The sequence below is a fragment of the Medicago sativa genome, chromosome 4 (genome assembly GCF_051527215.1).
Source record: "Medicago sativa cultivar Bolivia chromosome 4, Bolivia_mono, whole genome shotgun sequence".
NCBI lineage: Eukaryota > Viridiplantae > Streptophyta > Magnoliopsida > Fabales > Fabaceae > Medicago > Medicago sativa.
The window spans coordinates 85,392,752-85,407,089 of NC_140752.1; the positions used below are offsets into that span (position 1 = coordinate 85,392,752).

The window sequence follows — 14,338 nt, forward strand, 5'->3', positions numbered from 1 at the left end:
TCTTTTAAAGATACTGAAACAAGATATCATATCAATGAGAAAGAAACCCTTTCTTGTTTAAATGTTTTAGAAAAATGGAGAATGGATTTAATTCCATCAAGATTTTTACTAAGAACTGATTCAACTTATGCTAGCGGATTTTGGCGCTACAATTTAAAAGTTGATCATAAACAAGGAAGACTTGTTAGATGGCAAATGCGCATCCAACAATTCTATCCTTATATTCAACTAATAAAATCAGAAAACAATTGTTTTGCAGATACTTTGACAAGAGAATGGAGCAAGCTCTAAAAGTTCTCTACAATAGCTTGAAGCAAAAAGATGAACAGATAGAAATTCATAGCCAAAAGCTAAAACAACTCTCTTCAGAGAGGGGGGAGATGATTAAAATGATCGAAAGTTTAACCAAGATTATAAATGTTGAAACAACAACAACAACAACAGAAGAATCAGCAAAAAAGACTTTGAATGAACAACAAAGCTTTTCATCAACATCTTCAGCAGGTTCTATGCCAGAAGAAAATCCGAAAAAGTCATGGGCGGACAAGATTGAACAAGAAGATGAAGAGTCAAAAAATGGTTTAGACCAACCAAGCGATGCTGTCGATCTACAACCAGAAAAGAATGTTTATGTCATTTTTGATGGTCCAATGAAAGGCATCTACAACAATTGGGCAATTGCGAGCCTCCACATCAATGGCAAAAATGTCAGACACAAAGCTTATCCAACAATGGAGAAAGCAAAAGAAGCCTACAAGGCCTCCTACAAGGAAATGGCCATAGCAAAGGATATTGGCCAACCATCAAAAATGGAATCTAAAAAGAAGGTTTCAGTAGGATCAATTATAAACCTCCAAAAAGAAAAAAACAAGACAAAGACCATCGATGATTTCATGGGAAAGTGGAGATGGCTAGCCAACTTCAAGGAAGAACTAGCAATTGAATGTTTTTATCCAGTTAATACCAAACATGGGGTAAAAGCTAATACAGTTCCAGGAATATCCAAGGAATTACTTAAAGAATTCTATGACTATGGAATGCTCAAGACTGTATATCTTGAGGAAAAAGAAGGTTATAGATTTCAAGAACTTGCTGATCTTCCAAAAGAGATCGGTGATACAGCAAAAAGATTTAATGACTTCCTTGCCAAAGGAAGAGAAATATTTCTCCAATTCGAACAGACATATCCATGGTTCGAAGAAGAAAATAATCAGATGGCTGTAAGACCAAGAACAGCTATAAAGATAGGTATCTCAAACAAAACCTATCTAGAACCAAATGCAACAAGTGTTGGATGGACATTAATCTCATTTGTTCAACAAATGAAGCGTTTTTATGACTATCTAATCAAATATGGGTCATCCATTACCAATTATAAAGTCTTATATGTCTCAGATTATTGTTTCATGGTCTGCGACTCAAAGAAAAAGGTCTCTACAGAGCATCTCAAACAAACACTTCAATTCGAAGAATTATTCTCAGGATTCGAAAATGGTCTCCACAGAATTCCAGACGAAGTACAACAGGAATGTTGCCAATACTTCTCAACCTACAAAGGGCATATCTGTAAATGGTGTGCAAAAGACAAAGTGTCGGCAGAAGAAGACAAAATACCGACAACTTCAGCAACAAAAGATAAGGCTACAGAAAAAGCCTAGACACGCGTCATATAATTATGATGATGTAATAGTGAAACCTTATCATCTGAGTCAGATGGGGTCCACTTAGAGATAAGAATATTATCACTTTAGGTGATAATGCGTTTTCTTTTCCTTTGCGTGTTTCAATTGTTTTTCTTTTTTGCTGTCATGGATAAGGACAGGTGAACCACTTGTAAGTCCTTTCCTTCTATAAATAAGAGCCTCGATGCTCACTTGTAAAGTACGACTTAAATCAATGAAGTAAGTACCTTAGTTTATGAAAAACATTGTGGGAAAGAGCTTCGCAGGATTTGAGGTTGTCATAACCAAATCAAAAGATTTTAATTCTCAATATCAATAATCGAAAGATTATTTCAAATCCAAAGGATCGAAAGATCAGAATTATCAAAAATCCAAGACAAAGTCAGGTATGATTTTAAATATTTTAAATACTTTATAATTTTTACATTTCATAATGGAATATAGTATGATAAAAGAAAATTCATCTGGTTTTATGGCCGATGTATTGATAGATCATATAGAAAAGGTAGATTTTACCTTAAAACCAGAAGAAAACTTTAAACAAAAAAGTATTTTTTCTTTAATAAAAGAAAAACTATCTAGAGAAAACATTTTAAAATATGGAATGATGATAGGAGAAGTTCCCATACCAATGGAATCAACAGATGGATCTGTTGTAATATCCATGATTGATGAAAAACAAATAAACGAAAGATTAAAACACTTATCGTTAGAAAAAAGACAGAAGATAGGATATATTCATATATCGACTATCCAAATAATCATAAAAAGTACTTTTATGAAAGGAATAAATTCAGAACTAGAACTTCTTATAGAAGATGCTAGGTTGAACAAAAAACATTCACTAATAACCAAAGGTGAAGGAAATCTAAAAGGTGGAAAAATAAAATTCGATATAAATTTACAAATAGGCTTAAGTCTAAATGATATAGATCTAAATAGATCTTTAGTAATCCATTACAAACTCAAAGATCAAAATCTTATGAGACCAGGAAACCATCCTTTTAGCATAAGTTATAAAATGAATTATGCACTAAGTAACTCTCATTATAGTGTAGAGTTTAGTGGAAGAGAAAAAATACAAATAGATGAACTATTTGCACCATTAGTAAAACTAGAATCGCCAATTCTAAAACCACTAAAAAGATCAAAGTCTATTATGACAATAGAACGAACACCTCTCTTAGAACAAGAGGAAAATACTAGTGAACCAAGGTTTCAACCACCAAGAACTTCACTAGACAGTATAAAATTTGATAAAAATTTATCAGAGATAAAAACTGAACTTTTAAAAATTAATAAAAAATTATAATGCCAGGAATAACAATAAAAAATGAACTAAAATTATTCAGAATAAAACTAGATATCCTAGTTAACAAAATAGAAGAAAATTTCTTTAAAATAGAAATGAAGAATGCAATTTGGGGAATTCATGATTTAATGATTCTACAAATTTCATATGTAGATGAAGTAATAAAAGAATTAGAAGAAACAGAAAATGTTTCTATTATACAAAAAGAAAGAGCCACAACTCTGTTATGGCCATCTCAAAAACTAGTTGAATTTGAACAATCTTTAGAAAAAAATTCTAGAAAGTTCAAACATATAATGCCTGGGTTAACAATTAAAACAGAATTAGAAATTTTAAAAGAGAGACTAAAAACCATAGTCAGTGATATTGAATGGTATTATAATTTAATAATATTCAAACAAATTTGTTATAAGGCTCAAACTATAACAATGGTTCACATAAATTTAATTGAAAATCTATTAGAAGAAATTCAAGAAAATAATCTCACCGAGATTCAAAAAACAAGAGCGAAAATTCTTTTAGAACCTTTTCAAGCTCTAACACAAATCGAATCACTCTTAAAAGAAGCCAAAAATTTGGAAAAAGCCGCAACTAATTAATAATGCCCGGATTAAATCTAAAAACAGAAGTAGAACTCTTTAAAAAGAGATTAGAAAAAATAATTTCTGATATAAACTTTTATAATGAAAGAATTGTGTTAAAACAAATTCTTTTTTGTGCTCAAGATTTAGTAAATTATCATATAGAATATATTGATGATTTCCTGAAAGAAACAGAAGATTTAGAAAATCTTACAATTATACAAAGAGAAAGAGCTAAAACACTCTTAAAACCATTTCAAGGTTTAAATAAAATCGAACAAATGTTAAATCAAGTTCGAGAAAATTCCGCTGGCGACCCTGCCACAACCTGGTATCAGAGCCAATAATACAATCCTAGGGGATAAAAATGAAACTAAAAATAAAAATAAAAATTCTATTTTTCCAGAAAAGACAAAAGTCTTTTAAGATCGCTTTTCTATTTAACCGATTTAAAAGGTTAGGAGGACAAAATCCACGTGTCCCACACCAATTGGGTAATGTTATATAACATAGATTTCACTATGTCACACAAGTGGAGTCCCGAATACAGTCCACAAGTAAAGTGACTCCAGAAAAATGGGACATAGAAGACACGGACCATCAAACCAACAAGTTTTCATTTTGCATTTAAATGTGAATTTTGCTTACTTTGCCAGCGACAAAATAATCAAAAGAAATCGAAATCAATGTGAATTTTGCTTACTTTGCCAGCGACAAAATAATCAAAAGAAATCGAAATCGCTGAGATATTTTGTGTTTTGATGGGTCGCTGAGATATTTCTTGATAACAAAATATTCTTGTATCTATATAAAGAAAACACTTTTGTGTTGGATTTTTCTTTTTAAAAATACCATCAATTTTCAATACAAACAACACATGTAACAAATAGATAAGAATAAATCTATTCTCTAATTATAAAACTTAATGTGTACCAAAAATACAATCTTACCCCTTCTTAATTTTTTGACACATCATCAAAATTATATCCTTTTGTGTTTTTTGCTTCAACTTCTCCCTATTTTTTCTCTCTTAAAAACAAATTAAACAAACTCAATCGATAAAACACACTAATTAAATCTTTTTTAAAGAAAAAACAAACTTAATCTTAATTCCAATGAAAACAAATTTTCCTATAATTCAACTTTTAAATATCTAAAGAGTTAAAAAATTACAATCTTTTATTCTCTATTCTCTAATCTCTAATCTCTAATCATGAAACTTAATGTCTACCAAAAATACAATCTTACCCCTTCTTAATCTTTTGACACATCATCAAAATTATATACTTTTGTGTGTTTTGTTTCAACTTCCTCCTATTTTTCTCTTTTAAAAACAAATTCACTCAATAAAACACACTAACTTAATCTACAAACAAACTTAATCTTAATCCCAATCAAAACAAATTTTCTTATAATTCAACTTTTAAATATCTAAAGAGTTTAAAAAAACAAATACAATCTATTATATTTTTTTATCAAATCTATTATCTTTCTCTAATTATGAAAGTTAATGATCAGTAAAAACACAACTTTGTCACATCTTAATATTTTGACACCTCAACTTAATTTATCATTTTGTGTCTTTCGTAACAAAAGAACCTATTTAGTTGAGAGAGAACATAAATTTCAAAATATTGATGTGATTTTGCAACAAAAAGTTTCTTTTATAATGATGTATTTCAAAATATTGATGTGATTTTGCAACAAAAAGTTTCTTTTATAATGATTATGTATTTCAAAATATTGATGTGATTTTGCAACAAAAAGTTTCTTTTATAATGATGTATCTTTGTATCTTTTTTTGTTGTGGCCGAAGTTTGAACCCCGGACCTTGCATATATTATGCATTATCCCTACCAACTGAGCTAAGCTCACGAAGACATACTGATGTATCTAAACAAACTACATTATATTATTATTTTTTAAAATGATTTTATTACCATAAACAAACACAAAATAGATTATGATATTTTTATAAAAAAATTTAAAAAATCACTAATTTAATGAATGTCAATATTATTTTTATTTTAATTCGTAACAAATAAGCTCTACAGGGTTTGCTATAACTTTAAAAAAAAAAACTTTAAACAAGAAGATAATTTTGTAACACAAAATCCATTTTATATAGTTGTATCCAAACAATTTTTTTCTTTTAAAGAAGTGATTGTTATTACGATAAACAAACACAAAACTAATTATGTTTTTTCAAAAATAATCTCTAAATGATTGAACATCAATATATATATATATATATATATATATATATATATATATGTATATTATTTTTATTCAATATCAAAATATATTTTTATTTTATTAAAAGCGAACCATATATTCAATTTACATTTATTAAAAATAAGTTTTGTGATTGTACCTTAAAAATTTTATGATGTTCATGTGCTTTTATCTGACATTGAGTCTATTTCATGCAACATAACTAACTTCCTATGATTTTTTAGTTTTTAGGATGCAATAGAACTACCTTTTTATGAGTTTTTCTTTTGTAGGTAATCCAATGAAAAAATGACAATTGTTTACATATTTAGTCTAAGAAAAAAGTTCATAAATATAAATTTTAATAAAAAAAACATTAATAAATACATTTCACTTATCAATAAAATAACAAAATATGATTAAGACAGTTATCTTCGATACTAACAAAACAATGAAAAATATTTTCATTAAGAAAAAAAAAATTCAATTATATTTGATTGATGATTACAAAATAACAAAACTTCATTCTTAAAATAAATAACATAACTTCAAGAAAGTTACAAAATATTTATTACAAGGCATATATCTATTTTTCAAAATATTAGACATTTTCAAGATTGTTTTTTTTCTAAAAATAATTTGCTTTTGTTTTTTATTTATTTTTTTCTTAGTCAAATGAAAAATTATATTAAATAAAAAGAAATAGATAAAGAGTCTGAGGGAATTAGACCTGACTCAGGTACAACACAAAACGGGGATACAACATAATAAATCAGACCAAGTAGATCGACCTAAATCTAACCTAACAAAAATTCACTAATCACGGGCGCAACCTTGCAAACCCGTACACGGGCGCGAAACAAAGTTACAAAAAAAAATGAAAAGTGAACCTATGCGAAAAACAATTAAATGATCGACCGCCAACACAGTAAATAGTACATTTGTACAATTTATACACGGGACTCATAACGACATCTTTATCAATAACAAAATATTTAATATTTTAAATATTTTTACATATAATTAAACTAACCTCCCTTAAGATCTTCTTAAATAACACAAACATCAGCTCTATTTTTTAACTAAATACTAATCTCCCCCTTTTTTTATTAAATTGACAAGCACTTCTCTTATAATATAACATGGTTTAAACTTTGTTAATTCCATTTATTTTGAGCAATACAAGTATGAAACTCATTTAATTTTTGACCATTTTTCTTTCCATTTTTCAAGTAGGTAATTTTTCCCAACTTATTGTGTTGGAACAAAATGTGTTTAACAATGAACCTCAAAGAGTTTTGATGATAACAAGGTATTAAAAATTGTAAATTGGACTAGCTAATATTTGTTCGAGTGTACAGGACCACAGATAAAAAGTTACATCATTAATTGGTTCTGAATGAGCAAATAAAGGGCAAAAGAAAATGAAGCTTAGACGATTCTGAAGGCAATATGCTCCTGAAAGTGGAAAGCGCTCCTGAAGTCAAGCTGCTCCTGAAGATAGTAAAAGCGCTCCTGAAGAAATAGCGTTCCTGAAGAAAAGTGCTCCTGAAGACAAGAAGTCCAGAAGCCACATTATTAGAAGCTGCATCATCAGAAGCTACATCATCAGAAGCTGGAGAAGCTGCACCATCGGAAGCTGCATCATCAGAAGCTGCCTCATCATAAGTCATTTCACCAGAAGCTAAAGATCAACTGAATTTGCAAAAGATTCAAAGATTGAAGAATCTACATTGCAAAAGCTGTCTATTGGATTCGAAAACACAGCAGAAAATTAGTGGAACATTGCAACGGTCATTTCAAAGGTGTTTGAAGGCATGTGCTTGCAATTTGGACGAAAGCGTTGACATTGTACTACTGTACGAACTGTACAACCACCTTCTCCACTACTCTGTTTTGTGTCCACGCTACAAGACAAGAAAACAGCTCCAGAATACGGCTTCGCCTGCATAGATGTTCCTTTGGATAAGGAATGGATTTCAAATTGGTTCTTCATAGGACAACAACCAAATCAGGCAAAATATCATTGGTGAAAGATCAAGCTTCAACAACGACTCTTTGGTGTGCTGGCAATTTGTTTACGTTGGATTTTCGTAAACAACCGCTGGTTTACAAATGGTAACTTGCAAGATCAACCAGTAAATCTTAGGACATATTGTGTTTGTTCTTGTTGTTAGAAATTCTGCGTTTTTGATGTCAAAAATATAAGAAATATGATAAAAACAATCGAATTCAATCCACTTGAACTCAATCGAACTTAATAAAATAAAGTGCAAGAACACTTAAAGAACAAAGGGTAAATTGCATTGATTAAACAAAGGTTGGTACACAGATTCATACATTGCAACTTGTGACTCGTTTCTCGCTTCCATACGGATACTTTGAGTATAAGTTTGTATGACGGAATTGTGACCCGTTTTTCCTATGAAAAACTACTATTTATACTAAGTCTAGAAATAACTACACTTCTTTGAAATTCAAACTACAACTGCCACAAGTCGACAGTTTTCCTTATTTGAAAACAAACTTAAAATAAAAACTGTCTTAAAGAATAACTGTTGATAACCACCTTCGAAAACTGCTTTATCGAAGTCTTCTAGCATCTTCGAACCCATATTTGCTTTCAACACAACACTCTGTTCGAATCTTCTTTAAATCTAGGTCAACTATACTTTGACCACATTTATTACAGCTAGTAAAATATATTGGCTAACAAATTGCCCCCCAGAAACGCCATTTTCGATTTCACCGAAGGAGAAAAAGACGTTTTTGAAAAAAAACTAACATTCTCCATCGAAATGAATGATGTCAGTATTTAATTCAAAACTAATTCAAATTTCCTTTAAATACTGACCCCACAATCTTAGTTAGTGGGCCACGTTCTCTATCATTGGAAAAGACAACACTTTAATGGTAAAACTGTTAAAATAAGATCTTGACATGTGTCATGATCAAAGGTCCATATAGAAGCAAACTCACCTTTACTCTTTTCACTTTTCACCATTTCATTTTCACTTTCACTGTTCCTCTTCTCCGCCAAAAAAGTTCTCTCGAAAAAAACTTTGAACTTTCTGCAACTCCTATCTTTAAACACAAACTATTCATCAAATTCTCACAAAAACACTTAAACAATGACGAACGCAGCAGGAACCTCTCATGTGTATCGCGAAGAACCCATTGATTTTACTAAAGAAATCGCTAATGCTGCTCCTGCTTTTATGAACGAACCAGAGATCAATGAAGCTGAAAAAGCTATCTGGAAAACCCAGGTAATCATCCCTTGTACTGATACTCCATATGCATTTTTAGGCCCCATTTCTCTAGAACCTGAAACTCCAGAGATTAACTCTCTTTTCCCATGCATTGAAACTCAACCTCCTTTAATTTTCACAAAAGGTCCTTTTGACCTAAGTTTTGTAAAATCCAAAATTAGGACTGAACCGAAAACTTATCCAGAATACATTGCTTGGTTAGACAAAGTTCAAAAACAAAAGGGCCAATTTTGGAAAGAGAAAGGGATTTTTGATCTCATCCAAATATCTCGATATGGTCCAAAATACCATAATGAATTGATATTTGCTGCTTTACATTTTTGGAACCCATCGAACAACAGCCTTCACTTGAAATGTGGAATGCTCACTCCTACCCTTTTAGATGTGGCTGGCCTTATTAGCTTAAAACCAACTGGATACACCTTTAATCCAGATGTTACCACTTCTCAATACTCAGTAAATTTCGATAGCCCTGCCTATGGTTTATTTATAGCTAACAACCATGATACCGAATGTGCTGAAGTATCTGCAGATGAACATGTAGCTTTTTTGACCTACTGGTTATCTATGCATGTTTTTTGCTCAAGGTCAGTACAAGTCCCTAAGAAATTCATGTGTCTAGCTAGTCAGTTGCATGAAGGAACAGATATCTGTTTAAGCAAACTGATTCTAGGTTCTTTATATGAAACCCTTAACCAAACAACTAATAATCTTAGAGATTATCCCCAAACTGGTGGAAATTTAGTTGTATCAGGACCCATATGGTTGTTTCAACTATGGCTTTTAGCCACTTTTGGATCAAAACTTGCTTCGATCCTACCTTCCTCTTACACATCAGCATACTCAGACAAGACCACTGAAGGTATAGGCTTAGCTATGTTTCACCCCGATGGGAACAAGTCTTCACAACAACTTTTTGAAAATGCTTATACAACCCTGCTTGATTGTTCCATTTTCACCCCTATGATGGCACCATTTACCACTAGGAAATATGGACCTAACTGGTTCAAAGAGGACTTTCCTACTACTTCGAAAAAAGCCAATAAAACAGAAATCAATGCTATATGGGAAGCTTATTTGACCCCTACCTATCTATCTAGCAGACTTACACCTGGTAGCCCTTATGGAGTATATGGTTATCAACCTAACCATGTAGCTAGACAGTTTGGTATGGTTCAATCAAAACCCAGCTCCTTGTTCAAAAGTATAAGTGAATGGAAAATTCCTCTGATCGAACCTGTGTGGAAATCCATAATTCAAGCCAAGAGAACAACTGTGTTCGAGCCTACATATTTCTCAACATCATTTGCATGCTCTGAAGCATTCTTTCGATGGTGGCGAAATTATTACATACGCCAATCCAATCGAGGGAATCCCGATGAATTGCTGCCTCAACTGACCAGTACTTTTCACACTTTGCAGAACAAAGACAAGAAGACTAGAGGTACGCACATTAAAGAAATTCAGCAATTTCAAAGATATTATCAAACAACATATGACCCTTTACATCCAAAGAGGACAGTATATTATGCTGCTCAAACTCTGAGAGATAAAGTTCGAGAGAAAATTTCAGAAACAATTTTTCCCCCTGGAACACCCAATAAATATCTTTATGTTTTAGAAAAGAAAATGAGACTAGCAAGACTTCCATCTTGTAATCTTGCTTTGGCCTTCAGGCCACCATACCCAAAATGGTTACTTTATAATTTCAAATTCCCACAAAATAATTTAGTAACCTATGCTAAATGCAATTTATACCAATATAATGGTGAACTTGGCTATGAATTATCCCAAGTTCGAATCGAAACTCCCAGTATCATGGGTATGATTTTTTCTTTCGCTAAAACACATTAATACTATTGTTAAAAGAAATAGTACTTATCTGTATAATCACATATTTCAGCTTTGCCTTTAACTCCAGGAGAAGCAAAGCTCGATGATGCCAGCACCCAGAACACTTCGAAAAGCAAGTCTGACAAGAAGAAAAAGAAAGCTTCCCAAACTAAAGAAGTTGAATCGAAGAAATCTGAGGCTGCATCGAAGGAACCTCCTAAATCAAAGGAACCCAAAGTGAAAACAACTTCATCAAAAGAACATTCTAGATCGAAGAGCAAGAAAGAACGAGCAATTGTCGATCTCTCTGATGATGATAGTGAGGTGGAGATAACTAAAGAACAGATCGAAGCTTCCAAAGTAACACTTCCCAAAGTCCATACTGAAGGAAGAAGGAAAAGAAAACAAGAACAAATATCACTTGTCCAAGAAAAGGAAGTCGAAGTGGAAGCTTCTGAAAGTTCTCCCCCCATCTCACCATCTAAACCATTCAAACGTCGTCGAAAGACTTCTCATTCTAGTGCTCATTCACATGTTGGTGATAATGGTTCGAAGGTATTTTATCGAAACCATATTTTATACGAAATGTCTCTAAATGTCTTGTTTTTTAAACATCTATCTTATTCTTTTTAGGGTATCGAACAAGAACAAACTAATCCATCACAACATGGGCAAGTTCTTCCTTCTTCGAAGACCACTTCACCAATTGCTGAAGACAAAGAGGATGAGCATGATGATGCTAGCAGTCCAGAAGGTCTTAAAGTGGATCCTCCTCAACAACAACAGGCAGAAACACCCACTGATGACTTGGTAAATGATGAATCACTTAACAATGACCAATCTCATTCTGCACCCACCCTTGGAGATAATGTATCGAACTTTGCTACTGAAGATACAAACATAACTACTCAACAAGATGCTCCTGGTGATGCAGAGATGATTGCTCAACAAGATGCCCCTATGATCGATCTGGAAGAAATCGATCGATTGGCCAAAGATGATCCTTTCAATGCCTTTGCCTTGATAGCTAAGAGTAATACTCTTTTCTCAACTAGCACTGGCCAAACTTCTGATTCATCCAAGGGAAATCCTTCTGAGACTTCAAAGAACAACCTGCTAGCAGAATTTCAAAAGAAGATCATCGAAGCCAACTTGCTAGAGTTGATTGAAAAAGATGCTGGAGCTCTTGCTGAAATCAAGAGTTTATTTGAAAAACTTGGTGCTCTCCCAACTGGTTGGAAGTTTCGAAACCTGTTTAATTATCTTGAACCAATGTTGGAGAGTGCTAATCAAAATTTCCAGAAGAGGAAAACTGGTCAAACTCAAATGGCAGAGAAGAAAGCGCATCATGATCAAATTGTGATCGAACTGTCATCCTTCCAAGAGAAATTTAGAATTCTTCAACAAGAAAGAAACAATGCGAAGCAGCAAGTGGTTGACATCGATGCCAAGATTAAAGAACTGGAAGCTCAGAAAGCTGAAATTTTGGCTAAGGATGAAGCCAGAAATCGAGAAGCCAATGAAGCTGTTAACAAATTCAAGCTCTCCAAGGAACTAGAGTCTACCATTGCTCAACTTGCAAATGACAACCATGCTCTCGATACCCAATTGGCTGAATACAAAAGCCAAATTGAGAAACTCATCTCATCATTTGAGATTTAGTTCTGTTTCTATTTTATTCTCTAAGACTTTTATTTTATTTCAGCCTTATCGAATATCTTGGTCTATAATGTTTTTATAACAATTTGTGGACCATTTTCTATTTCGAACGACAATTTCTTTTCAATCATCGAAATTCCTTTCTTATTTTCTTGTATCGAATTTAAATTTTATTTAAATCCAAATAAGATTGGAACAATTTCCAAGACATTTTAATGATGAGGAAACAAAAAAGTAACTTTTTGTTTAACCCAACAAGTTAAACTTGCCTAGGAAGTTGAAAAGAAATAAAACAAATAAATGACCTTTTAACACAAATTAATCCTTTTTAAAATAAAACCTTTAAAACTTCCCTCAGATTACGAAGTTAAGTAACCATTGGCCATCGGAATAACTGTTCCCACGTGTCATCATCTTCAAAGCAAGAAGAACCGTTTGATTGAGCCACTTCTTTCAACTTCCCTCCATTATAAATATGATTTTCCCTTTTATAAAAATCACTCTTTTCTTTGTTTCGTCTTCGTCTGAAAAATCTTTCTTACTCAAAGCTTTTCTTTCTTAAATCATCATGACCACCATTGATAATCTGAGTGATGATCTTTTAGTCAAGATTGCTGCAAAGATTGCTGCTCAAAGCAGGAAAGATCTTTTCGCCTTTCGCCATACCAATAGCAGGCATTGGCGCGTCAGTGAAGATTCTGAAATTTCTAGGGCTTTTGGAAATGATGTCCTCTACTTCCTCTACGACCCCAATGAATGGTACAACAATGCTATGGTGGCTCATTCTAAGTTTGCTTTTAAACTTAGACTCTGGAATCATGGCAACGCCATGTTCTGTATTCTTCGAAGCACTCAACACATGTTGGATGCTAATCCAAACATTGAAGAAATGAAACGCCTCCTTACTACTGCTATCAATGCCACTGGCTCTCTGAGTGCAAGGTACTACCTTCTTCTCATCAATGCGCTCTCCATGCCTATGCCAGAAAACATCCTCGAAGACTTCAAAGATCTTGCATGGACACATCGATTGGCAGAATTTCGAAGCGACATTTTGGGAGGAACTTCAACTTATCGATTTCGCTGTCCTTGGTGGAATAGGCCCATGCCTATTTGGCTTATTAGGCGTCGTTTTTGCAACAACTACCACAACTGTGCAGGAGATGGGAGAATTGGAGGCTGGTATTCACTTCTACCTGGGCCAGATCATGACTACTACTTGGTCAATGCTTGCTTCAGGTGTCGTCTCGATACAGAAATTCGCTGGTTTCTCGATCGTTTTGGGATCGTAACTGAATGGTGAAAACCATTTCTAAATGCTTTCTAGACTTTAAGTACTTTGTGTTTTCTTTTGTAATGGTTTTTCCATTTTAAGCATTTCAATGTAACCTGCCCATCAGTTGGCATTTTTAAATTAATGCCAAGTTTTTATTTCGAATCAAATTACTCTTGTGTAATTTTAATTTCTTGTAACATCGGTTTATATTTTTTCAAATATTTACCGTTTATGCGTAGAATTCTCTGATCTTCTTGTAGTTCCTCGATCTCATACGCATTATTCGAAAAAACTCTTAGAATTTTCCATGGTCCTTCCCAACTAGGAGACCATTTTCCTAAACATCGATCCTTTTTATCCATAGGCAAAATAACTTTCCAAACTAAGTCTCCTTGCAGGAATGATTTCGATTTAACTCTTTTGTTATAGGCTTTTGCTATTCTTTCTTTTTGCTTTGTAAGCACTTCTAAAGCCATCAATCTTTCTTCATCAATATCTACTAATTCATC

The 14,338-nt window shown here is 32.7% G+C and overlaps 1 protein-coding gene across 1 annotated transcript; it reads left to right on the plus strand.

The window, feature by feature from the left end:
- The first annotated feature begins 8,920 nt into the window (after positions 1–8,920).
- On the plus strand, positions 8,921–12,556 carry LOC146933040 (uncharacterized). Its single transcript, XM_085707803.1, has 4 exons — positions 8,921–9,058; positions 11,171–11,449; positions 11,528–12,253; positions 12,437–12,556. Exons 1-4 carry the CDS (start codon positions 8,921–8,923, stop codon positions 12,554–12,556), a joined length of 1,263 nt encoding a protein of 420 aa, XP_085563929.1.
- Positions 12,557–14,338: the final 1,782 nt, after the last annotated feature.